The sequence below is a fragment of the Vicugna pacos genome, chromosome 5 (assembly GCF_048564905.1).
Source record: "Vicugna pacos chromosome 5, VicPac4, whole genome shotgun sequence".
NCBI classification, from domain to species: Eukaryota; Metazoa; Chordata; class Mammalia; order Artiodactyla; family Camelidae; genus Vicugna; species Vicugna pacos.
Genome location: NC_132991.1, coordinates 35,317,950 through 35,343,873, shown reverse-complemented (window position 1 = coordinate 35,343,873; position 25,924 = coordinate 35,317,950). Strand labels below are relative to the sequence as shown.

Sequence of the window (25,924 nt, the reverse complement as noted above, 5' to 3'; positions counted from 1 at the left end):
AGTGCTAAATTACAGTTCCAGTTTTCTTCCTTTCTTGTCTTTTGGTTCCTGGTGGCCAATATAACTCAAAACGATGTACCAGAGACTGGAATCTGTGTAAGCTGATAGCTCTTTCCATGAGGTCAACAAGTGGGCAGGACAAGAGGAGTGGATTAAAGCAGAGATTCCTACATCTGTATCTCACCTTTCTTACATAGAAATTTTTTAGTATTACAATGTAGAGTGATGCCTTTTTTAAAAACACCAACGTTGATTGTAAGTGGGCAAAATTTAAATTTAGTGCTGATAAACACATACAAAAACACACTAGCAAAGAGGGATGTGATAAAACATCCATCACTATAGATCTTCGGGAATAAGGATGATGTCTAGGAATCACTCTGAGTTTGTTTACAGGCAATTCGGGGTCATGTTGGGTTGTCCTGGTTGTGTGTCTTACACAGCTTGAGAATCACACTCAGTTAGTCTGAGATATGTTTAGGATACCAACCTCTGGAACAATCTGATTTGCCCCGAAACTTCATTCAGCTGATACAATTTGTATCAGTGACTTGAATGATATAACAGAGCAGATTGGTATCAAAACAGATGTAAGACTGCCAACCTCGGCTTGGTCAGCAATATTACTCCATCTCTCTTGTCATACTGCTCTCTCACTTCCTATAGGGGCCAGGCAAACCTCTCTTCTCTCCCCTGACTTCTAACCCTGGCCAACATCTCCTTCCCTTCTCTCAAGAGATGGCCTCAATTCCTTCTCCATAAAGAAAACAGGGCACGTTTAAAAACTTCCTGCTCCCAAACCTATAAGCCTGACTTGAGTCTGCACCCATCTTTTCCTCTCCATCCTGTACAGTGTGGCCCTCCTCCAACCCTGGGCACATCTCCCCACCTGGACTCTGGAGCCTCCCCTCTGCCCTTCTCCAACCTTATCTCAGTGGTTCTCAAAGTGTGGTCCCTGTTTCATCAGCATCAGCATTCCCTGCAAACTTGCTAGAAATGCACACCCCAGACACCAATACCAGACATTCTAGCAGTGCAGCCCCTGCAATCGTATTTTAACCAGCCTTCCAGGTGATTCCAAAGCACACTTCCACTCCAATACAGATGTACGGTGGATTCACCTCCTTAGCAGTTAAACCTGCTCAAGTCTTAACATCTTAAAAATAATACAACTCCTTCATCCCCACTTCTGCCTCCTGAAAACATCTGTCTTTTTCATTCTCTGCCATAGACAGACTTCTCAAAAGAATTGTCTATGCCTCTTCACCTTGTTTACATTCCTCAGAGCACTATCTCTTCTTGACTTCTGTGATGATGCATGTCTGACCTCCCTTTCCACAAACCAGTCATTCATTCCTTTTCACAAATATGTGCTGAACTCTTACTAGGAAGCAAGTGCTCTGCTGGCCACGGGGATTATAACCACAAAAGTGAAAGATGAATGTCATGGTGCCTGCCCTAAGGAAGCTCACATTCAAGTACAACACTCAAATTAATTTACAGTTACAATTTTTGATAGGTGCTACTTTAAAAAAGCAAAAACAGTGTTATAAGGAGAAATCAAATTTAAGTTTAGCAAGGAAGTCAAGGAGTCAGGAAAGGTTTTTCTGAGGAAACTGTAGCTTGAGAAATGAGTAGGAGTTATCAAGATGGAAGCGGGGGATGAGACATCCTACCTGAAGTGCATGGCTCAGCAGTGACGGAGCAACAAGGGGAAGGGAGAGCTGGGGAGTGGTCAGCACTGGGTCTAGGCAATAAAGCGAGCATATTGTTTGAGTAGAACTAAAGAGTAATATAAAACCAACTAAAGGTCAGTCTGCTTTTAATTTACCAAGCACATGCACTGACAATTCCAAATAACGTCCATCCATGATAAATGACTCCCACCCATCCAGGTCAACTGCCCCCCACTCCCCACCCCCACCTCACTCTGTTACTCCCGCCTCGTGCCACTGGCCAAATGTCTGAGGGCTTTGACCAGGGAAAGACAAGCAGGCAAGAGTACAGCGAATAGGGGAGAAAGGAGCAAGACACTCTGGGAAGGTAGGCAGAGGCCAACTCATGGTAAGATAATTGAGGGTGTCCTAGAGGATTTACCTAATTCTAACAATAAATGAAAGCCATCAAAAGGTCTTAAGCAGGGGAGCGATAATAATTTAAACATTTTTTAAGGCCTAATCTGGCTTCTTTATGGCAAATGTCCTCCATGGGAGAGAGAGGGAAATCCTGGAGGCCAGGATAAGGATCCAGCAATAGCCTGGGCCAGGGATAGTGATGACTTGGGTCAGGTGGCAGCAGCGGGGCTGGAGAGACATGGACGGATGTGCTGATGATCTAATTTGGAGATAGACTGAACAGCACATGGTGCAGGAACTCAGCTGAGCTGGACAGAGAGAGCTGAGCTGTCAGATGTCTGAGTAGCCAATTAAAGTAACAAACCAAGATGAAAGAGTTGAACCCTTAATCACTTACTGTGATGGTATAAGCAAGAGCCTAAAAAAGGAGGAAGCACTGACTCCCCCGTTTCGTTTTTCCTGTGGTGTAGTGTACCAGTCAAGGGTCCGGGGGTGAGCACAGGCTGTTGAGGGAACCCTGAGTGCTCTTTGGTTTTATGGACTGTAGGGTAGAACATAGGGTGAGAGGGAAGAGACAGGAGTGGAAAAACACTGTGTACTGAGTCAGAGGGGAAAAGCGCCTTCAAGGTTCCCCTCCCCCGCCTTCAACCCCATAGAGAGACACCAGGGGAGGACCAAGGCCTCAGGTAAAGAGACCTAGGGATGAAGGTGCCAGGGCTAGGAAGGTCGATATGTAAAGAGCTTGATGGACCAGAGCTGCCTGAGTCCTTACCTGCAGTTTCCTTTAGAGACTGCAGTACACAGACTATGCACCAAGTCAGCTGTGGGGAGGGCGGATACTCCCCTGAAGCCTGCCATGCAGCCTTTGTAATTGCCTCTGGTCAGGCCTAGAAAATCACTAGAGATTTTAAACCAGGAGCTGGACTCCTCACTGTGAGGACGGACTTAGAAGATAAGGGAGAAAGTGAGGTGTTAATTAAGCCCCCAGATTTCTGATATGCACAAACAAGTTAGCGGAGATACAGACTTGGAAGAGAAAATCAAGCTCTCAAATGGGGACACGGGATGTGTGAGTGAGTCATGCAGAGATGTGGACCAGGCAGTTGGATGTAAAGGTCTATATATTTGAGAGTTATAGGAAAGGGATTTATGGGACTGGGTTGGATAGTCCAGAGCATGGGTGGAACAGAAAGGAAGAGGACTCAGGGCCCAGTCTTAAGCCCTCATATTTAGTTTGAATAGAGAAGAATGAACCAACCGAGGAGACTGAAAAGGGGCAGCCATAAAGGGGGAAGGGTAGCCAAGCATGTGAAGTCAAGAAAAGAGCTCGTCAGCAAGGACAGAGAGCTCAGTTTGCCAGATGCTGCTCCAGGGCCTGATCTGACAGGTCTGAAACTGTTTGCTGGATCTGGCCACATGGGGGTCACTGATGGCCTTGACAAGATAGATTCTAGTTGCCAGACTGAGTGGGTTAAAGAGTAAATGGACTGCCATAAAAATGAATAAAATAATGCTATTCGCAGCAACATGGATGGACCTGGAGATCATCATTCTAAGTGAAGTAAGCCAGAAAGGGAAAGAAAAATACCATATGATATCATTCATGTAGAATCATGTAAAAAAGAAAAAGAAAAAAAAAGGACAGTATGAACTCATGTACAAAATAGAAACAGACTCTCAGACTTAGTAGACAATCTAATGGTTACCAGGGAAAGGGGGTGGGAGGGGATAAATTTTGGAGTTTGATATTTACAAATGAAAGCCACTATATATAAAAGTAGATTAAAAAAATAAACGTTTCTTTTGTATAGCACAGGGAACTATGCTCAATATCTTGTAATAACATTTAATGAAAAAAATATGAAAACAAATATATGTATGTATATGCATGACTGGGACATTGTGCTGTATACCAGAAATTGACACATTGTAATTGACTATACTTCAATTAAAAATAAGAAGGAAAGAAAGAAAGAAAGAAAGAAAGAAAGAAAGAAAGAAAGAAAGAAAGAAAGAAAGAAAGAGAGAGGATAAATGGAAAAATAGAAGAGGAAGGAAGGAACACTTCCCAATTCATCTTGTGAGGCCAGCATTACTCTGGTACTGAAACCAAAGACATCACAAGAAAAGAAAACTACAGACCAAATCTCTTATGAATATAGATGCAAAAATCCTCAACAGAACACCAGCAAGCAGAATCCAATAGCATGTACAGAACTGTAACCACAACCAGCTGGAACCTAGCCCAGGAATGCAAGAGGGGCTTAAAAATCTGAGAATCAGCTAATGCAATACCCATATCAATAGGTTAAAAGAGAAAAACCACATGATTATCTCAATAGATGCAGAAAAAATTTTTTGACAAAACGTAACATCCCTTCATGAAAAACAAACAAACAAACAGACTAGGATCAGAAGGGAATTGCCTCCACCTGATAAAGGACATACTTAATGGTGAAAGACCGGATACTTTCCCCCTAAAATCAGGAGTAAGATAGAATGTCCACTCTCACCACTTCTGTCCAACACTGTGCTAGCGGATCTAGGCAGGGCAAGTAGGCAAGAAAATTAAGTAAAAGTCATCCAGATGAGAAAGGGGAAGTAAAACTATCTCTAGTTGCAGGTGATATGATCTTACATATATAAAATTCTAAGGAATCCGCTAAAAAACTACTACAACGAATAGACTCATTCATAGGATATGAGATCAATACATGTGAATATATGAAAACAAGCCTACATGAAAACCTGTACACAGATGCTTACAGAATTTTTCTTTTTTAAGAATTCAACCATTTCTTAAAGTGGGAGGAAAGAGTACACCTGGGACAATGGCAAGGCTGTATCCTTAGGGTACAAACAAGCCACGTTAACAGAGAAGGAGAAATGGCTGCATCTCAGCCATATCTATAATAAAATCAGTGTTGACATGAATATACTTCAGTTCATTAGAAGAGAGGTGTATTTTGAAAGGGAAAAATCACCTATTTATAGCATCATGCAAAAGATTTTGGCAATCTTTCACCAAATAATAAGAGGTACAGAGGAATATATGGCACAGTTGCTTCCTTCAAGGAGCTCATAATTTAGTGACAGAAAAGATAATATAAAGACAACCAAAGGAAATATAATAATATGATGGTAGCCCTTAGATTTGAATTTTTTTAATTTGAAAGAAAAGTAAATGTACCTGAGACACCAGCCTTTAACCTTGCATTTGCAGTGGCTTGGAAAGAGAGATTAAATATGAAGAAGCAAGAGGACTAGGAGTAAATACATGCCAGTGCCTCAGGCCAAGGTGCAGCCTGAGGCAGGTGGGTTCCCCCACAGCTGTCTCCAAGGCCAAGACGACACACAAGAGGTCTCTTGGGGAATGGCCTCAGGTTCAATAAGCATGGAAAGGAAGAGAAAAGAGCAGGACTGCAGAGGATCGTGATGCAGGATCGGCCACCCCCTGACTGATGCACAAGGAGCTCTCTATAGCTCTGCATTGACTAGTCATGGCTTGCAGGTTGCCTTTAGAAGGGAGAGTGACATTGGGGAAACAGCCTCTTCAGTCAAGGCAATACTTGAAGAAGGCTTAACTTTAAGAGCTGCGTGCTGACAGCTGGGGAAGTAAAGCCTTCGGTCCTGAAGAGAGATCAAGAGAGCACATCACAGTGCCCAGGCCCAAGGTGGCACTTTCATCCCATTTTCCACCACACAATCTTCAAATAAGACACATGAAGTGACAAGCAGCCCATCTAAAGAAGCAGAGAGAGGATTTGTGTCTAACTGCACAGAAGTACACGTTCCTATATTTTAGCTGAAACCAAGTTTCAATGATAAATGAACTGCCCTGTTAGAAGAGTATAAGGTATAAGCCCTTGTTGCAAGCATTTGACTGGAAGTTTTCCTTTTGATTACGCTTAAGAATCGGCACAGATGATACAAAGCCAAGGGAAATCTAACAAAAAGTACCTTGCAGCAGAGGCAGGATCACCCGCAAGCCTCTCACCTTAACCGCTTACTGTATAGAATCCAGGCAGTTTACTGCAAAAGGCTGTGTTTACTTAGCTCAGTCCATGTCCTGTTGAAAGGGCAGGACCAACTCTTGGCAAAAATGGGAATGAGATCAATTGAAGTGTCCTCCAGACCTTTTCTTATTATGATGTGGCTGTAGCCTGGAGGCTTGTAATTAGGACTTATCATTGACTCTTTCCCCAAGGCAGTAGGTGAGAGGCAGGTACCCAATACCCAGATCTCCCTTTCTGACATTCTCCTCCATTGCCCCTTTTGATCCTACTGTCTTCTAGTAGCCAAAGGCTACTCATACCTGCTCTGCTTGGAAAGTGCTTGGAATGTTTTCTTTTAAGCCAGTGTTCCCCAGTGTTTGCTTTGTGGACCAACTGCCTTATAGTCAGGAATATGTTTAAAATGCAGGTTTCTGAATCCCATCCCAGATTTACTAATTCAGAGACTGTAAGATTCAGAACAAGTATTCTGCTTTTTTTTTTTAGAAGCTAGTGAAGCGACTTTTATGCACACAGAAATTGTAAAGACTTCCCTGCTCCTCTCTCATGGCCCTAGCTGTCATATGGGATAAACAAGATTGAACTGATGTCTGATAATGTGTAGTGTCTTGACCATCTTATGGATGGCCTTGCATTTTAACTGAAGACAGTCTCTAAGAACTCAGACTCAATGGGGAAATTTCAGCCACCAGGGCAAGATGATTACTGAAAATGTCCTTCCTTCTTAATAGACACTAAATCTGCTAGCCCTTGAATTTTGGACTTTCCCAGCCTTCAGAATTGTGAGAAATAATGTTGTTTAAGCTACCCAGTAAACAAATAAACAAACAAACAAAAACCAAGTCCTCCTCCTTCCTTTCTCTTCTTTCCCTTCAGTTTTACTTGGTGATAGCCTTGTCTTCTGACCTCCCTCCATCTTGGATCCTTCTCTAAATACGTGTGTCAGTCAGGAAACTGTAGACAACCTTAGATTTACATGTCTAGGTTTATTAATGTCTCCTTAACTAACTCAATTCTGGGGAAGACATGTTGCCACCAGACGTGAAAACAAACTACCCCCACCCCCAAGGGAGCCATTAACTAAGTACTGCAGGGAAGAGAAAACAAACGAAAAAGAGTTCATTGTCAAATAAGTTTGAAGGATACTGAGTTAAAATTCAGCTGTTTCTTTACTATAGAACTTCTTAGGGTCTTAAACATGCTAGTTACATCATAATTTTCCCAGAGGAGGCTACACGTGCATTATGCCCCAGCTTTTCTTGGGGATCTCGTGAAGCCGTGATACTTTGTGGATCGCACTTTGGGAAAGGCTGTTTCTAGATTTTAACAGATTATCTGACCATCAGTTACACTCATGCTGCAGCATGGTCCACATTTTCTACATTCTGAAATTCTTTGGCTGAGTTTGATTTCAGGTAATTATTATGGCTTAATTCACTGTGGCGTTTGATTTAAATTTCAGCAAAAATACCCATCCTAGGTCTTTATTTTCTGTTATTTCAATAAACTTCAGATTTCACATCCACATTTCATACTTCATTAAATTTACTTTTAAGTAAACTGTGCGGTCCTTGGCCAATGTTTTGCAAGTGGATTGTGCTTCTCCTTTTGGTTGAAAGAACTTTGTTAAACTAAGTATCAGTGTTCCTGTTCTCAATGTTTATTTGAAAACTTCAGTTCATTATAGACTCATATATCTACTGTAACCTTTTAGTCCACCTAGCATTTTGGTATTTTGGGGGAAAGCATTTTGTAACGATATTTGCATCTATCTCAAATAAAGATTTCAATTCACTCAGCTTTTAGTGTGAAGTTCTAACTGACTGCTTTTTAAAGAACTCAGATTAAATTTTCACAAATGCTTCAATTATATTTCCTTCTCTTAAAAGTGGCTTCTATTATTTTCCCAGAAAGAATTAGAGCTTCTTTGTTGATAATTTCTTCAATTTTCCTTAAATCTTGAAAGAGTTTAAACATAAAATGCCAATGGGATAACAATGCAGATTTCATCATAAAGACTTAACCAAGAATAGATAAGGGCACTGAAGTTTTAAAAGTTGTAAGTTGGAATAATTTCATTCAACTTCCATCTTAGAAATATATTGCTGTATAGATAAAAATAAGATTTATAGTTAATGTTTTAATGGATTTTGTTTCTAGCATCTACCAAGGTGGGTTGTGATGCTGTCTGGGAGAAGGATCTCAACTCACACATTTGCTACCAATTCAACCTGCTTTCATCCCTCTCCTGGAGTGAGGCACACTCTTCATGCCAGCTGCAAGGAGGTGCATTATTAAGTATTGCAGATGAGACTGAAGAAAATTTCATAAGGAGTAAGTAGGTGGATGATGCACATTGATGTTGATACAATTAAAATGACCGTTGTTTACAATTACGTCCATACATGCAAAGAGACATTCTGGTGAAAGTAAGTCCCTTGGAAAATATTTTTATTTTATTAACATGGTCCAAACTCACACCCAGAATTTTGACCTGAACTCTGAGCCATTCCACTTGGCACCTCTTATTTTCTCTCCCTTGGAGAAGTCAAGGCCACGGCAAGGGACTCAGGAGAGTTTGCAGCTCTAACAAGTGGGTCCAGGAGACTTCTAAACTTAAGTACGAAGTCCTGCTTTGCTGGAAATCTTAGCCATTCAGTTTCCATTAATAAATAATTAAATTGCTTATTAATTACACAAAATCTGACCTGTCAGTCACTGTGTAAGTAGGCTTCCTGGTGGATGCCAAAGAACTTAAAATTTAATTGGGAAAGCAAAAAGCACACACATGTTAACTAACACTAAAGACAATAACAAACTATCAAAAGAGTGCTAATGACTGGGTCTTGCATTTCACCTCTCACCTCAACTGTCTTCTTACTTCTCCTTTACAGATCAAGTATGTTTGTAGATGTGTACATACAGCATTTAAATTTGGGGGGGAATCATTTGAAAGTGTCGCAAAACTTGTCACTTTCATTCAAAGTTTCTGACACTTTCACATTTTATTGCACACGTTTATTCTAGAATAACAATAAGAAAATTATCCTAGGATAATTTTAAAAGTTCAAATATACAGAAAGAAAATGAAAGAAAAATCTCAGTTCCACAAACCAGAGATAACCACACTTTTCTGCAAAAACATACATTCATAGTATCTATGAAAAATGGTATTGTATAAAAATGTGATGCAGCTGTTGCACAGAGGTTAGGAGCAGGGACCAAAGAGTCACCTGCCTGGATTTGAGTCCACCACCATCACTTACTAACAGGGCTAAGGAGATAAGTTACCTAACCTCTCTGTGTCTCAACTTCTCCCCACTATCAAATGGAAATAATAACAATGCCTACTTCTGGCAGTGTGGCTTACATGTTGTAGTGCAGGTGAAGTCTTAGAAAAGTGCCTGGCACACATAACAAACACTCAATGTGTGTTCAACATTTAAACAGCAATTATGCACACAGTTTAGTAACATGCTTATATAATTTACCTGCATGTAATGAACATCTGTCCATGTCTATAAATGTATATATACATCATTGTTTTTATGGCTACATAGTGATAAAGGTTAGCAATGATGTATCTTATCTAATCTCCAAATATGAGATAGGAATAGATACATTTATTTATTTTGTTTTATTTATTTGTTGCTATTAAAAATCATCCCTGCACATACCTTTGTGCATAGATCCCCAATTATTCCTCTGTAAGTTTGCAGAAGTGGAATCACTGAGTGGAAGAGGAAGCACATTTTAAGGCTTTTGAAAGTCATACATACCTTCTAGAAGGATTGTATCAAATGCATGAACAGTATATGTCATCCCCTTTCCCCACAGATATGCAAAAGTGGGGAGTTATCATTGAAACTAATTTGAATCAGCCATATTGCAGGAGAACACCCACTTCCAATATCATTATTAGCCTGTAATGGTATTTATGGAAAATTTTGTGTACCATTTATGACTTAAAATTGTTATCTATTTCGACTGCTGGATCTCTAATAGAGAGTTTGGACTTACTCATCAAATTTGAATGATGATTTAAAAAATAAGATATGTCAGAGACTTTGACTTAAGTACCACAATTTTATAATTAGATTTGGGGAATTGTTTAGGAAAACAGACGTCTATTCATAAAGACTAAAGCTTGTTCTGACCAAGGTATTTTTTATTGATGAGAATAATCTACTGTTTCTTGTTAATGACTGATGAACATTAACTATGGTATAAAGAATTATCCAAGGTGCCACAAATGCCTAGAAATATCCAAAGGAATTTAGTTTTGAATTTATGATTATAGAATTATGATCCAATTTAGTTGTAAAGCTAAATAGACTATTTTTGTACTTTTAAACACAGATTATAAATTACACAATATTTTTATGTGTATTGTTAAAACAATTGCATAGAGACTATTCAAAATAATTTTAAGATAGGAATAATTTATATCTAAATATTTTAGGTAGATTATTTGAAAGCATCACTTGGCATTTACATGATATGAAATGCAGAAATGTGGAAATTTCTCCACCTTGTCAATCCATCTTCTGTTCTGCCTACTGTCTTCATGACACCCTTTAGATGATTTAATCAAATTGTGCTATTGAAAGGGCTACTCAAACAGACATAAGGAAGAGTGTTTATGCCACAGAAACTTGGAAGGGCTGGGCCCATGAATGTTATACTTTTTCTGCTAAGTGATTTTGGGGGTCTCAAAATTATAAAGCATCTTTTCCTTTTTCCTTAAGTGGTTAGGTTCTTCCAGTTTTCCACTGTTATATTAAAATGCCCAATCACCGAGGGTGCTGCAACCTCGTGGTCTGAATGCACTAATCTTTATAACCTGGGTGACCCGTACAATTGATCATCCAAACTGAGACTCTTTTGAGAGTAAAAGGGGCTGCCATTAATACTTATTCTGGAACTACCAGCAAAAGCCATGAATTTTCCAGGCAAACCGAGACATACATGCACTTTATTTATAACTCTTATCTGTCAGGGTCTCAGTCTCAGGCATGGCCCTGGCATCTGGCTCAGAATAAATTGAGTTCTGAAGCAGATGAACCATAAGGGAACAATGCTCTCCTTTATAGATTAAAAGATTCAATGGCAACATTTGAAGGTGTCACAAAACTAGGCACTTTCACTAAAAGTCTCTGACACTGTCCCCCCCCCCAATTTTACAGCACAAGTAGTACATGTTTATTCTAGAATAATTTTTAATATTCAGGTCCATGGAAAGAAAAGCCAAAGAAAAATTTCCCTGAATTCTACAATTTTGATAAACATATTTTTCTACACAAGTGTGTCGATGCACATGTTTATACATAGTATCTATAACAAAAATGGTGTTGAATTAAAACACAAGGTGTTGTGGTGCACTGGCTTGGAGCAGAGTTCCCAGGGCCAGAAAACCTTCTCCCACCCCACGCTGAAGAAGCGTTTGCACTGCTCACGGCCCCAGCCTGCTGTTGATCCCTCTGGACGCTCTGGTCCCTTGGGCTGTGCCATCCTCTAGGCTAGACTGGCTCCTCAAATAGACAGCCCTCCCCCTGCTTACTTTAGCACACCTCCTTAAATTCCAGAGCCTCCAGACTGAGGCCACCAGGCATAGGTGGCAAAAGAAGGAAGACAAAGGGGCACTTCCTGGCAGTGGCCCTGGACACTTCCTCCTTCACTCTTTAAAACCCTCAGGTGCATGAGCTCACACAAATTAAATGGTCTCAAATTTGTCACCATGCAGACTTGATGAATTGAAGGCCACTGAGAAGCAGCATTTCTGGGTGGGTGCTTACATTAAGCACTTCACAGCTGCTGTCAGCTGCTGGCTTTTTCACTCTGAAGCACCAGGGTGGGGCTTAGTAGCACTTAAAGCCTTTTCTGTCATTGGTGGAGTTAATTTAGGACTCCATGCTCTAGGAATAGGAAAACAAGAAAGAAGTGTAATATTGGTTTGTTTTTTTTTTTTGAAAGTCCGTATTTCTCTTCATTTCAGAGCACTTGGGCAGTGAAGCAGTGGAATTGTGGATAGGTCTGAATCAGCTGGATGAAAACGCTGGCTGGCAGTGGTCTGACAGAACACCCCTCAACTACCTGAACTGGAACCCAGGTACCTGCAGCATTTTGTTTACCTTCGACAGGTAGCATCATCCCACGGCCTAAAATAGCAGTATTTCCCACGTATATGTAAGATATGTGACTGTGAAAATGGCTTATAAACATTTTTAAAGCCTGATTGAATTCCTACAAGGAATGCTATTCTGGACCAGAAAATGGAGGCCAAGAAGATAAGCTATTTAGCCAAGGTTGCAGGAGGATTTGGGTCAAAGCCAAGATTCTACTCAGTTGTTTTTAAAAATAGCAACAGATTGCAAAATATTTCTCTACTTGAAAACGATAAAATCAGTTTTTGCTATCTTTGGGAAATCATTTCATTGTCATGCCTGGACTTCAACTGCAAAATCATAAATATAACATCTTATAGGATTTACTATTTATGCCAAAGAGAAGGGCTGTCTCCTTGATGCTAAAACTGCATTTCAACATATATTAAACTAACTGCTTTTGCTTCTAACACACACATTGTATTTTCAGAAATAAATTTTGAGCCATTCATTGAATATCACTGTGGAACATTTAATGCATTTATGCCAAATGCCTGGAGAAGTCGGGATTGTGAGTCTACCTTGCCTTATATATGTAAAAAATACCTAAACCACACTGATCAGGAAGTAGTTGGTAAGTGTTTTTATTTTAAGTTTTTTTATGAATTGCTTACTTGTCCTCAAATATATTTGAATATAATATTCAAATTCCTCTATTTTTGCTAATAATTCATAATTTAAACTTAGCTAAAGCTAGTTTTTATATGACTAAAAATGTGTAACTAGATAAGATCTGTTATTCCAAAGGCAGCAGGAATTTAACAAATGCATTTAGGTTTTTTCCAAAAGCTAAAGCAAAATAATCTAAGTATAGAAAACATTTTCTCCCACTCTTTTCAAAAACTGTGCATTCTTTCTGCCTTAGAAAAAAAAATATGCTTCCTTTTCTAGTTGAGTTTTATTTATGGCTACCCTAGAAATTAAGTATGTAAATTAGTAAACGGTTTTTTAAAATTCTTTACCTCATTGATTTCCTATCACGCTCCGTATCTCTTACTAGTAACACATCCTCCTAGAAATAACCGACAACAGCTTTTGGTGTAACTAAGGTTTAAATACCAACGAATTACAATCTAGTTCCTAAAGCCCAGTTATTCCTGTTTTTAAGGTCAGCTATCTCTTTTTAGTTTCTGTGGGAATTAATATCTTAACTCAGAAAGTAGAGTTAAAAACATAACCATTTTTTAAAGAATCATTACCAGCATAAGTAGAAACAACTCTACATTTAAAATAACAAGCTGAGTTATCATTTTAAAGTCTTATCCCTTACAATTAAGCTTTGACTTTTATTTTTCTTCAAGCTGCTAAGTCTAAGGGTATTGCAGAGAACGGGGGCGAGGAGAAGCATCGTGCCAGATTTCACGGAGAGATTTTTTCATTATGTCAAGAATGTGCTGAAATTGCTGGTGGTGTTATTGTCCTGTCCCTCCCTCTTTCCCTTTCATTTTCCTGTCTCAATTTCTTCTTTCATTTTTTTTCTTATGTCCTCCTGCACTGCCTTCTGCTATCCTTCTTTTCTTCTGTTTTATTTGCTCTCCTGATTTATTAATTGAGGTCAGAAGAAAAGAAATGAGGGCAACTAAGCTAAGTTTGTTTGCATTATTTGCTGCAGCTTCAAGTTCAACAAATACTTTTGATGATCTAGTCCAGTGTCTTCTTCAATCTATGTATCCGGGGTCCCCAGGTTCCTTGCTTGTTTCCACCCTGCATCAGAGAAGTTCCTCTTTTATCTCTTTATCTTATCTTTAGAGTAAAGTTTATGGTCCCATTTTTAAAGGGGGTTCTGTGAGTATGTTTTTAGTTTGAAAACCACTGGGATAGATAATATCTAAATGTTCTAACATTCTTCCATGGTGATTCTAATCACTGTCAGAGTCCTAGAAGCAATTTTAAAAGAATGTCTTGTTTGCCAAAGAGCAGTGAAGTTGTTTCTAACTAAATTAGTGCTTAAGGGAGTTACCCAGTCTAGGGGCAAGCTCCTGGAAGAGGAGAGCCAAAACTGGCAGGCACACAGCTGCCTTCCCCACCAATGTCAAAGTATCTGGGTGCTCTTTTCCCATAAGTCAAACCCGGAGTCCATATGAACCCAGAAGGACACCACAGCCACTCAGACTGACCCCCAGGATCCAAGCTTTTTGCCATCTCTGTTCTGGAGGAAGTAGCAGAATTTCAGACTCTTTTCAGTTGAGGGTAAATAACTCCCCTCACCTAATACTGTATATAAAATCCTTTAAGAACCGTTTAAAGTGTGTCCTATAATACTCCTTTTTCAGTGTAAAAATATTTTTTTAGAAGGACAGCTCTAACTGCTAAATTTTGTATCTAGCCCTGACATTCACTTTGGTTGTATCAACTTTACCAAGTCTCCTTAACCTCTCTGTGCCTTAGATTATCTCATCTGGAAAATGAAGCTAGATCATAGAGTGGGTTCTTCTCAGGTCTGAAGATCTAGAAGGCTATGTTTTATATCATTGTATCATATGTTTCTGCTTTTCAAATTTAAAAAATAATCATATATTAATGGTAATTTATATTGAGGGTAATAAGTAATGGTAAAATAATTGTAGAAAATGACATTGGTTTTGTTGGTTTAAAAAGAAAAAGATGCTTGGAAATATTATGCTACCCACTGTGAGCCTGGCTGGAATCCCCACAATCGTTATTGCTATAAACTTCTGAAAGAAGAGAAGACCTGGAATGAAGCTTTGCATTCCTGCCAGTCTGATAACAGTACACTAACAGACATAGCTTCGTTAGCAGAGGTGGAGTTTCTTACAACCCTTCTTGGAGATGGTGAGTGCCAAGAGTCTTTGATTTAAGAGATGTGAAATGTAATGTGGTAACTATATTAGTGGAGCTAAAAAGAAATTAAGCTACTTGAAAGTGATTATTTATGGCACATATACCTGAAATTTCCAAATAATATCCAGGAGTATAAATTCACTGGTTTTTTTTTTTTTTTTTACAAAATACATGTTTGGGAACTTTGTAGCATCTCACACATGTCAAAATACCTAATATATCTATGTATGTTTTTTAAGGGGCAATGGTCATTTCATGAAATTTCTAAAAAAGCCTGAATTATGGGCACTAGATAGTAGTAATTATGGGCACTAGATAGCAGTAGTGTGCTGTGGTCATGTAATCCAAGCACTAGGAAATGTTGGATTTTGGCCAGTGAAAATGGATAATTTATTTGGTGTGGTGGTTTCCAAGCTCCAAGGCCTCCACCCAGCTTTTTCCACCAGAGCAGATCTGCCCCTACCGATGTCATATATTGACCAAGATTTCTGCTGGAAAACCGTGAAATCATTGACTCAGCGTAAATTTTTTAAATGGAAAGAATCTCCAGCATCTACTCTGATGACCTGTTCAATGTTAGGTCTTAGTTTGGAGTGAAAACAAAACTCCTCTTGTCAATTTTGTCACCCTTTACATTTGGGATTAAAGGACTCCTGCAGCTGCCTCCATCTTGATGGCATACTGGAACATCTCTCTCCGTCTGTGAGAGTCTTTTCACCCTACCTAGACTGGCAAGATTTATTTTATTTACTTTTCTAGCAAACCCATTGCTCCCATTCAATGATACTAAGAGTTTCTGCTCCTTTTTCCCCAAGGCAAAAAAAAAGAATAAAAGCCAAACACCATTAAAAGTTGTTGTTGTTGTTGTTTTTTAAGTACCCCTTTCTTAATCCAAAATACCCTCTTATTTTTCCTTTCTAGAAGCAGAAGAAAAGCCAGACTTTTTAGGTCTATTCCCCACACTGTAGTAGGAACTAACTAGAGCTTCAGCAATCTCACCTGTGCAAGCTCTGTCCTTGCACTGGCCTTACCTTCCCCTCTGCCTCACTTATAAGGCCTATATTGGGCAGATCTGGATAGACTAAGGAGGGAAAGGTTTAAGCAGATGTTTCATACTGAAACTTAAACAGGTTTCATCCAATGAATTAAGAAAGAGAAACCACATGCAAAGCGGTATATGTCGGTAATAGTCCCTGTGTGTTATCTCCTTTGCAGATACTAAGATTCTTGTAAGTAATTTCCATTTATCTCTTGCAGGAAATGCATCAGAAACATGGGTTGGTTTGAGCAGCAATAGAATTCCAGTTTCTTTTGAATGGTCTAGTGGCTCCTCCGTCACCTTTACAAATTGGCACACACTTGAGCCCCAAATTTTTCCAAATAGAAGCCAGCAATGTGTCTCAGCAGAGCAACCTGTAAGTTGACTCATTTGTTCAATACTCACTTTGCTGGACTTGCACTGAGCACCACCTGTGCTGAGGACTGGGGCTGTGGAAGAGACTACGACAGGCACAGTGCCTGCCCCTCATGAGGCTTCTGTGCTAGGCAGCTAACACGTACACACCAAAATTATAGTAATTATGGCTGTGACGGTAGCTCTGAGGAAGTAGGTTCAAAACGGTGAGAAACTTGGGTTGGGACATCTGTTTCAGACAGGACAGTCATGGAAGAGGTTACATTAAAGAGGGGACATGGAAGCAGGGATGTAAAGGGGAAAAAAAAAAACTCTTCAAGGTCAGAGGAAGATCATTCCAGCAGGGGACTACTGCCCAAAGTCAGCCAAGGCTTGCCATGTTTGATAGGAACCACTAAAGGGCTTCAAGGAGACAAAGGGCATGATCTGATTTACATTTTAAGAGTAACTGTGGCTGTTACCCAGAGAAAAGATTGGAAGGAGATTAGTTTAATTCCAAGCTATTTGAAGGCTTTTTGTTTTTCATATGTTTAGAATCTCTTTGATCAGAGAGCTGCTGAACTCACTGGCTGAGTTTTAGGAGGTTGAGAGGTAGGTAAGTATCCTCATTCTTTTAAAACACCAGGATACTATACCAAGTTCCCCCAAGAAACAGTTTACTAAATGTTACTTAAGTAGCTTGACAAAGTGATCTTGCCAGCCAAACATGAGAAATTCCTAAGCACTTACTTTTAAGACACACTCCGTTGTTTTATGTTTTAAGGCTGTCAAAAAAAAATGTGCAGTCCAATTACAGCACTCAGGCAAGTATGGCTGACACTTCAATTTGAATCTGAGAGCTTAGGAAGCTATTCATTCATCCATCTGTCCAATAGTTATTCAGCAACTACACTGTGCCTGACACTATCCCACTGGATGGTTTGCTGGAAGACTACAAGGCTAAAGGGCTACAAGGCTGCTTTTAACATTTGAAGGTGTCAGCCTCCTACATAGTATGTTTCTGAGGGTCATGGAAGAGCTCTGTATTTCCCTAAAACCCTGCATGCCTGAGATACCACCTAAAATTTGAATCATGTGATTTTAGCCTAAAGGTCTGTTAAAATAAAAAAATCCTTCGGGGGGGATAAAATTTTAATCATTATTAATGAAGGATATAAGAACAGCCTTCAATAGAGCTAGAAGACATGAAGGTATCTGCCCATCACATAAAGAGAAAATGGAGTGGGGCTTTGGAGGATTCATGGTGAAGAAGGGCACTGGGAGGTGAACATGGAGTTCGGCTATGATAATGTTATCTTAGGCTTTTCCTCAGCATCAGGTTTACACAGCACCAGGTATGCAACAAAGTATTCAATTTTAAACCTAAAACTGGTTGCAGAGAGGAAGCAGCACTCTCCCATAGTCAGGGGGATAGTTTCATCCAAGTGGTTCTCAAAGTGTGGCCCCCCGGACCACCAGCATCAATATCACCTGAAAACTTGCTAAAAATGCAAATTCTCAGGTCCTGCCTGACCTACTGAATGAGACATGCAGATCATGGGGCCCAGTCGACTGTGTATTAGTAACTCCTCCAGGTGATTCTGGTGCACACAATAAGATTGAGAATCACTACTTACCCCATCTTTTAAAAAATTTGAGAGTAGCTTAATGTAAAGCCAGACCTCCCACTCGTATGCAGAGAATCAACCTTTTCTAATGACAGCATAAGATCCTGACACTATACCCCACCCTGAAACACTTATTATTAATCATATTTTTATTCAAAATAATTGGTGTTGCCTATCAGTATTAGTAACAGAGTGTATTCATTCATCTTGTAACATTTTTTCCCCTTAGGAGGGACACTGGAAAGTTAAAAATTGCGAAGAAACACATTTTTACGTTTGTAAGAAAGCAGGCCATGTCCTTTCTAACACTGAATCAGGCTGTCAAGAGGTAAGAGCTCTTAACATTGCAGGGACTTCACAACCAGAATAATTTATCCACCATCAATTTAAAATGAATTAATCTCTCTCTCCCTCTCTCTCCTGCCTTTGTTCTCTCCTCCCTCTCTTTCCCCTCCCTCTCTTCCTTCCTTCTTTCCTTTCCTTCTCTCTTTTCCTGAATGTGGGCTACTTTTAACAAACCAGACAATTATCAGCTAGTCACTTGAAGGATTTACAGCTCTGCAAAGCACTGTTGTCTTACCATCTACTTCCACCCAAGACTAGTTTTCTTTTGAGATAAAAAATGTAAATGATCCTGTTCTACCATCTGTACAAACAATGCCTGTCATGAGATGCCCTGTCTCACACGTGGTTTTCATTGTCTTCCAATGAAGACTGTCAGAGTGAAAACAAATGTATTCCTTTGAGTCAGAGAGTGACCTTCTGCACCTAGAGTCTTGCTTTCCTTTTCACTTGTCTTCAACTTGAATATTTGAATAAAATACAATAATGAAGAGAGGTGCATGTTTGCAATACATTTATTATTTAGGAAAGGGATAATAGAAGTATTACTTATTATTTTAAGTAATAAACTACTTTTGGTTCTTAAAGTACTATTTTCAGTACTTAAAAAATACTTAATACTTTAGGCTTAAAGTTAGAAAATAATCTTTTTTAAATTTCTTGAAATATATTCAATATTCTGCAGTAAGTTACAAAAAATTTACCTATCAGTGTCCTCAACACATGTGTTCTCTCTCTCTCACACACACACACACCCCTAAAAATTTTGGATTTAAGTACTGGAGATTTTTATGCTGTGTGAATCTCAAATTTTTTACAGATCTGGTTTTTATTCAATTCTCTTTTCATTATTTTCTCTTCTAATCCAGTTACTTATGTTCCAATTAAATGATGACCCATCTCTCCAGAAACTGCATTTGATTCATTAATCAGTTACTCTTCATACTTTAGCTGAATAATACATGTACCATAGCTGACATATGACCAAACATTGTAGCTAATGATTACAACTCCTGAGTTAGAGCTGATCATTGACCTAATCTCCATCTGACCAGAAATATTGAAAAAAATTCTGTCTTACAGTGGCTTTCAAGGCAACTCAACATGTTTTATTTATGTTGAAAGGGTAATTAGCTTCTTACACAACAGAAACAACTGATGTTCTATTCAAACTTTTGTATACTGCTTCCCTTTTTCTGGGTAGCCTTACCAATATTTAAAGATCCTGAGTTCAGAGCCAGTTGTATAACTTTATGGTGAAATTCCATTAATTTCTTTATGCATCTGTGTATGAATATGGTTTCAAAAGTTTCTTTTCTTTTAGCCAGTTGCTTCAATGCAATTCTCTAAACAGTCTGCACATGCACAATCAACTTATAAAATGTCTTGGTAATATCAAAGCAGAAATTTTTTAACAATTTATTTCTATCAGAGTCACTTTTTTGGGACTGGATAATATGAGCAATTGTTTCAGTATTGTCACCACCATCATTTCATTTAAAATGAAATGGCACCTCGTTTACAAAGGATATTCACAAATACAATCAGTTATTCTTCCCACTTTCATTGTGTGAACAAAGGCTTGTAGTAAAGAGTCTTTGTTTTTCTGGTTATTACAATGCCACATTTTCCCCTCTTCTCTTGAGCCTGTTCAGTTCTTGGATTTTTTGTTTTGCTAAGCAGCCTATGATCTAAAAACCACTAATGAAGAAGGAATACTTTGTCAGAAAGGTCAGATTGTCAGCCTTTCTCCTCCTGTCCTTCCAAATACAAAAGCAGTCTAACCTCCCTGCCCCATCTGGAGTGACCTATGGAGGGGTTCGGCTGACACTGTCAATTATTCACACAGATAAGGTTGGGGAGAGAAGTTAAGGGGGTGAGTTCAGAGCACATCCTGGTGGGCTGGATGCAGCAGGCACTCCTGTGATCCACGCCTCATTTAATAATGTTTTGAACTAAAATAGCTTATTTCTAAAACAAGATTTTTCTCTAATTTACTGCAAGACCAAGACCTTTTCTGAATAGTATAGCAGAAATCATTTTATATTTGATCAAAATCTGGCAAGTTTTGGCATGACACAAAGTGAAGTGTATTTTAAAACTGGTGAATACATAAAAATAGATTGATAGAAGTGATATGATTTTCTAATATTGGGGAAAAAAAGAACTAAACTAACTCAGTTGAAATAGAGAAGACTAATGAATCCATGTCTCCTGCATTGTATGATTTTAAAGAATAGAGCCACCCTTCATCGCTCCCAGGGCTGAGCTACACAGCTACACATTTGTCATTTTTGTCTGAGTGCCAAAGCTTGTTTGCTTTCTCTCTAAAAGTCTAGCCAATTAATTTGGGAATAATATTTACCAAAAAAAATGTATTTTCACCAATCTCTATTTGGGAGCATGATGATCCAGTCAAGACCATCCTGGATTGCACGAGAATTGGGTTCCAGGCCACTGTCTCCACTAGTCTCTGACTTTATCCATCTCTGTAATCTCAGTGAATCTCAGTGGGATAACATGAAATAAGCAATGTGAGAGAAAGTTGAAAAAATATAACACATTGTTATCTAGATACTTATGCCCTCTTTGCTCGTATAAATTCCTGGCTCTATTCCACAGTCTCTGCCTGCACTGTCTCCCTTTGATTCTCAAAACAACCCCCGTGGATACTATTATTATCTCCATTTACAGAGGAGAAAACTAAGACATGGTGAGTTAAATAAGGTCATACGATGGTACAGCCTGGATTCAAACCTATGCATTCTGTCCTCAAAGCCAAGATTTGATTTCTATAACCCTGTAGGAACCATTTACATGAAATCCTCTAAGTCTAAACAGACAGAGAGAAAGTGGGGAGTGGGGAGGAGAGATCTTGAGTGCATGTCCCTTTATTTTCATTGGCTTTTAAGGTTTTGGGTTTTAAGATTTTAAGTTAAAGCTTTTAGGTTTAAGAATTAATTAGATAAATGTAGAAGTGGATGTAACAAATGGCATTATCAGATAGAATAAATATAAAGATATAAAGACAAAAATTCAAGTTTTGAGTGGCTCAGCAAAGAAAGTTGTATAAATGGTAAATAAGAATACACACACAAATATATATTTTGCTATTTAACTAAATCAGATTATGTCCTTAAGTTTTCTTTTCCTTTTTTAAGGGATGGAAGAGACATGGCGGATTCTGTTACAAAATTGACACTGTCCTTCGAAGCTTTGACCACGCCTCCAGTGGTTACTACTGTCCTCCTGCACTTGTAACCATTACAAACAGGTAAAATAGAAGTTTTCTATCAGAAACTGGGCTGTGCTTTTTTTCTTGAGGGCTCTTGGAATGACAAAATTTATCCATAATCAGTAACTTGCCAAAATCTAAAGTGTACTATACATTAGGGTATTAAATTATTTAAATTGTTGATTTAGATGAATTTAAAACATACAATGTTGTTCTTAAAATGATCAATAATTTAGAGTATTAAATTAAATTAATTTAATGCTCTAATGTATAGTATACCTTAAACAGTAAAATTGAAGATGACTTTTACTTTCCATAAAGATTTATTAACTATCTAGATTGTTAATTTATTCAGGTGTATTTCTATTTTATCTAAGTGATTACAGAAAAAATATGCCATTTAAAAATGAAGTATTTTTAAAATGTACTGTGTGTGAGTCATGTGGGATTTTTTAGAACAAAAATAAGTAAAACTAAACCGTGGAGGATTTTCAAATGCTTCCCCATTGCTTCCTAGGTCTGTGTTTGTTTAGATTTAGATTTCTCTGTGCATAGATGTCTTCTCCATGCAGAGAATCCGTGTCCCTTTTACACTCCATACAATTTGCAACATGCTTCAGATGTGGCGCAGGGAATAAAAGTACCAACATCAGAAGTGACCTCAGTGTCACTATCAATGCCAGGAGGACAATAAGGGCTACGAGAATGACTCCTAGAAGCCAAAGACAAAAGCAAGGTAGAATTCTTCAGTGGTTCCACAGAAAACTACCGCCACAAGGCTAGTCACTTGCCTTTTTTTTTTAAACTGAGGCAATGGTCTCTAAAAATATTCATTGAAGACCAGGAAAGAGGACAACTGGTGCTATGGTTTTATCTAGAGACCCTTCACATGTAGGTCTAACCCACAGGAGGAATTCTGTGTGACTTCTCTGCTTTCTCCACATAGGAAGTCAACATTCAAAGCCACGCAAATTTCCTTTCTCCTCTTACCTCTTAACTTCTTTCCCAGTGTTTCATCCAAACCATGCACAGGAATGCACCTGCACGCGCGCACACACACGAATAGATTGATAGCATTTGCACAATAAATTGCCTGGTGAAACATTTTATGGTCAGGAGACCCTTTCTCTGGGGTATAGCACGACCTCTGATATAGCTCAATGTTGTTTTTAGTTCTACTTTCCTCCTTCCCAGAATAGCTACCAGGTGGAAGGAAGCCTTTATCTTCCACCTGTTCACCCACCCAAAAGGTTTCAAGACCAGCTTGGGTTGGTAAGCCCTCCAGTCAGTGTGTCAACATTGGACTGTTTTCAGGAGTCTGACCAATGAAGCTGTGCTCTTTTGTTAATTACAATTATTTTTTTTCCAGTGAAGAACAAGGTCTAATTATTTCACCTGTTTTTATGTCTTATTCTCTCATTTCTTTTTTTGTGTAATATTCATAGAGTGCCTCACATACCTGGCACTGTGTTAATTACTTTCATATGTTATCTGACTATGCAAACAATCAACGGTCAAGAGTTTATTCGAAAAATACTTACTGAATATCTCTATTGTGAGAGGCATCATATTAAACACTGGCATGCTGCACAAAACAAATAAAAGTCACAGTGCAATTGTCCTCGTGCTACTAGCAGGCCAGCAGATAAAGAGACACGTGAAACAATTGAAGAAAGTGAAATAAAACAGTAAATGGATAAATTCAAAGTGACATTACAGAAAGCTCATAGTGCCTAAGTGACCCCAGTAAGGCAGACATCTGTTGGAGTTCAAACACTTCATTTTCTAAGAATCCTTCGGGAACCTTATGCAAATGATAGAAATTGTCTGGAAAAAATCTACTCTGTTTCATTTTCCCAAAGCTGGATACAAGAGTATGCTGTGACTACCACAAACTTTTTCTTTGATAAACTGTATTCAGTAGCCAAAGCTAATGCATGGTCCAGCTCCCAAGCAGAACAATAGCATAGGTAAATTTGTTTTCATCCCATCCCAGCCTCCTAGGCCCCCCAGGTGACCTTGCGCTGTCATGCTACTCAGTCACCAGCCAAGCCCCCGAGCTACTACACATTATCGCAGGGAGGAGCTCTGCCAGGCAGTTTACAAGCATGCACAAGGCCCTGCAAACGTGTCTACACCCAAAGCAGTGACTCCAACATGGGACATGCAAGTTGAGGAAAGGAAGGGCCCTATGCTCTTGATTTTTATTCATTCAGACTTTATCAGATAAGAAACAAAGACCCACACCATACTGTTCTTGAGTGACAATACACATTCGGATATTTTTCAACAGCATCTTTTGTCTGAGAAGGTTGGGCAGAAGATGGAAAGTCTCCTCAGATCCAAGACTATCCACTAGTAACCTTGGTAATCATTTTCTTCCATTACTGATTTCCTGTTTGAGTTAAGGCACTCCTGTCACTCACCGGTACCCAAGCTTGTAGTCACTAATTGATTTTCCACTCTTCTGCACAATTGAGCGACAGATTCGATGGGCACAATTAGAACCACCTGCTACAAATTACGTATTTCTTTTGTTATCAGGCAACTGCTCCTGGTCTAGGACTTTTAACACTTTGTGGAATGGAGAAGGAAAGAAAAACAAACCCTTATCACTGATAACAGAATTTGCTTTGCTTGCTGTTACAAAATTTTTTTCAGGCTTGATCACTTTGCTTTCAGACAGAACATGAATGCAAAACTTGAGTTTCAGAATTACCATGGATAATTGTCTAAGTGCATGTTTATCTAAACCTCGAATCAATCAGCCATGGAATATTTGGTACAAAACAATTAAAATGATATTTGATTTTGAGAATTTTGCCAAAAGTGAGGAATGCTGCAATATCTCATTTTCTCCTAAGTTTAAACATGCATTATTTTCAAATATTTTTACAGCTCTGCCATTTTCTTGCACCCACCATATGCCCCAAAGACTTTTGCAGTTAACTTTTTTTATGGTGCTAAAATATACACAACATAAAACTTATCATTTTAACCCTTGTAAGTGGCATTAAGTACATTCATATGATTGTACAACCATCACCACCATCCATCTCCAGAACATTTTTCATCTTCCCAATCTAAAATTCTGTATCCATTAAACACTAACTCCCCATTTCCCCTGCCTCCAGCCTTTGTCACCCACCATTCTATCTTCTATCTGTATGAAGTTGGCTACTCTCATTACCTCATAACTGGAATCATACAGTCATTGTCCTATTGTGCCTGATTTATTTCACTTAGTCTAATGTTCTCCAGGTTAATCCATGATGTAGCATGTGCCAGAATTTCCTTCTCTTTTAAGGCTGAATAATATTCCATAATATGTATATACTACATTTTGTTTATTGATTCATCCATTGGTAGACATGAGATGCTTCTACCTTTTGGCTATTGTGAATAATGCTGCTATGAATATGAATGTACAAATATCTTTCATGTCCCTGCTTTCAGTTATTCTGGGTAATATATCCAGAAGTAAAATTTCTGGATCATATAAATAATTCTATTTTTAATTTTGGAGGAACAGCCATACTGTCTCCCATAGCAGCTGCACCATTTTACATTCCAACCAGCAGTGCACAAGGGTTCCAATTCTTCCACATCCTGGCCAATACTTGTTATTTTCAGTTTTTACTTAATAGCTATCCTAATGAGTATGAGGTGGTATCTCACTGTGGTTTTGATTTGCACTGTGGTTTTGATAATTAGTGATGATGAGCATCTTTTCACGTGCTTATTGGCATCTCTATGTCTCCTTTAGAGAAACGTCTATTCAAGTCTTTTACCCATTTCTGAATTGGAATGTTCTCTGTCATTGAGTTGTAGGAGTTCTTTATATATTCTGGATATTAATTGGATATCAGAGACATAATTTGCAAATGCTTTCTCCTATTCTGTGGGTTGCCTTTTCACTCTATTGACTAGTGTCCTTTGATGCACAAAAGTTGTTAATTTTGATTAAGTGCAGTTTAGCCTTTCTTATTTTGTTGCGTGTGCTTTTGGTGTCTTATACAAGAAATCACTGCCACATTCAGTGTCATGAAAAATTTCCCTTGTGTTTTCTTCTAAAGTGTTTTATAGTTCTAGCTCATAGGTTTAGGTCTTTGGTCCGCTTCGAGTTAGTTTTGTAAATGGTACAGGGTAAGAGTCCAGCTGCATCCTTTTGTAGGTGGATATGAAGTTTTCCCAACATTATTGTTGAAAAGACTGTCCTTTCCTCATTAAACAGTCTTGGCACCCTTGTGGAAAACCACTTGACCATACATG

The 25,924-nt window shown here is 38.7% G+C and overlaps 1 protein-coding gene across 1 annotated transcript in view; it reads left to right on the top strand.

The window, feature by feature from the left end:
- The window catches only part of PLA2R1 (phospholipase A2 receptor 1), a 103,894-nt gene that overhangs the window by 21,180 nt on the left and 56,790 nt on the right, over nt 1-25,924 (top strand). Inside the window, exons 4-10 of the mRNA XM_006196204.4 lie at nt 8,249-8,422; nt 12,084-12,197; nt 12,683-12,826; nt 14,851-15,045; nt 16,312-16,469; nt 18,305-18,403; nt 21,579-21,691. Coding sequence (XP_006196266.3) covers nt 8,249-8,422; nt 12,084-12,197; nt 12,683-12,826; nt 14,851-15,045; nt 16,312-16,469; nt 18,305-18,403; nt 21,579-21,691 — 997 coding nt within the window. The remainder of the gene's footprint in view (nt 1-8,248; nt 8,423-12,083; nt 12,198-12,682; nt 12,827-14,850; nt 15,046-16,311; nt 16,470-18,304; nt 18,404-21,578; nt 21,692-25,924) is intronic.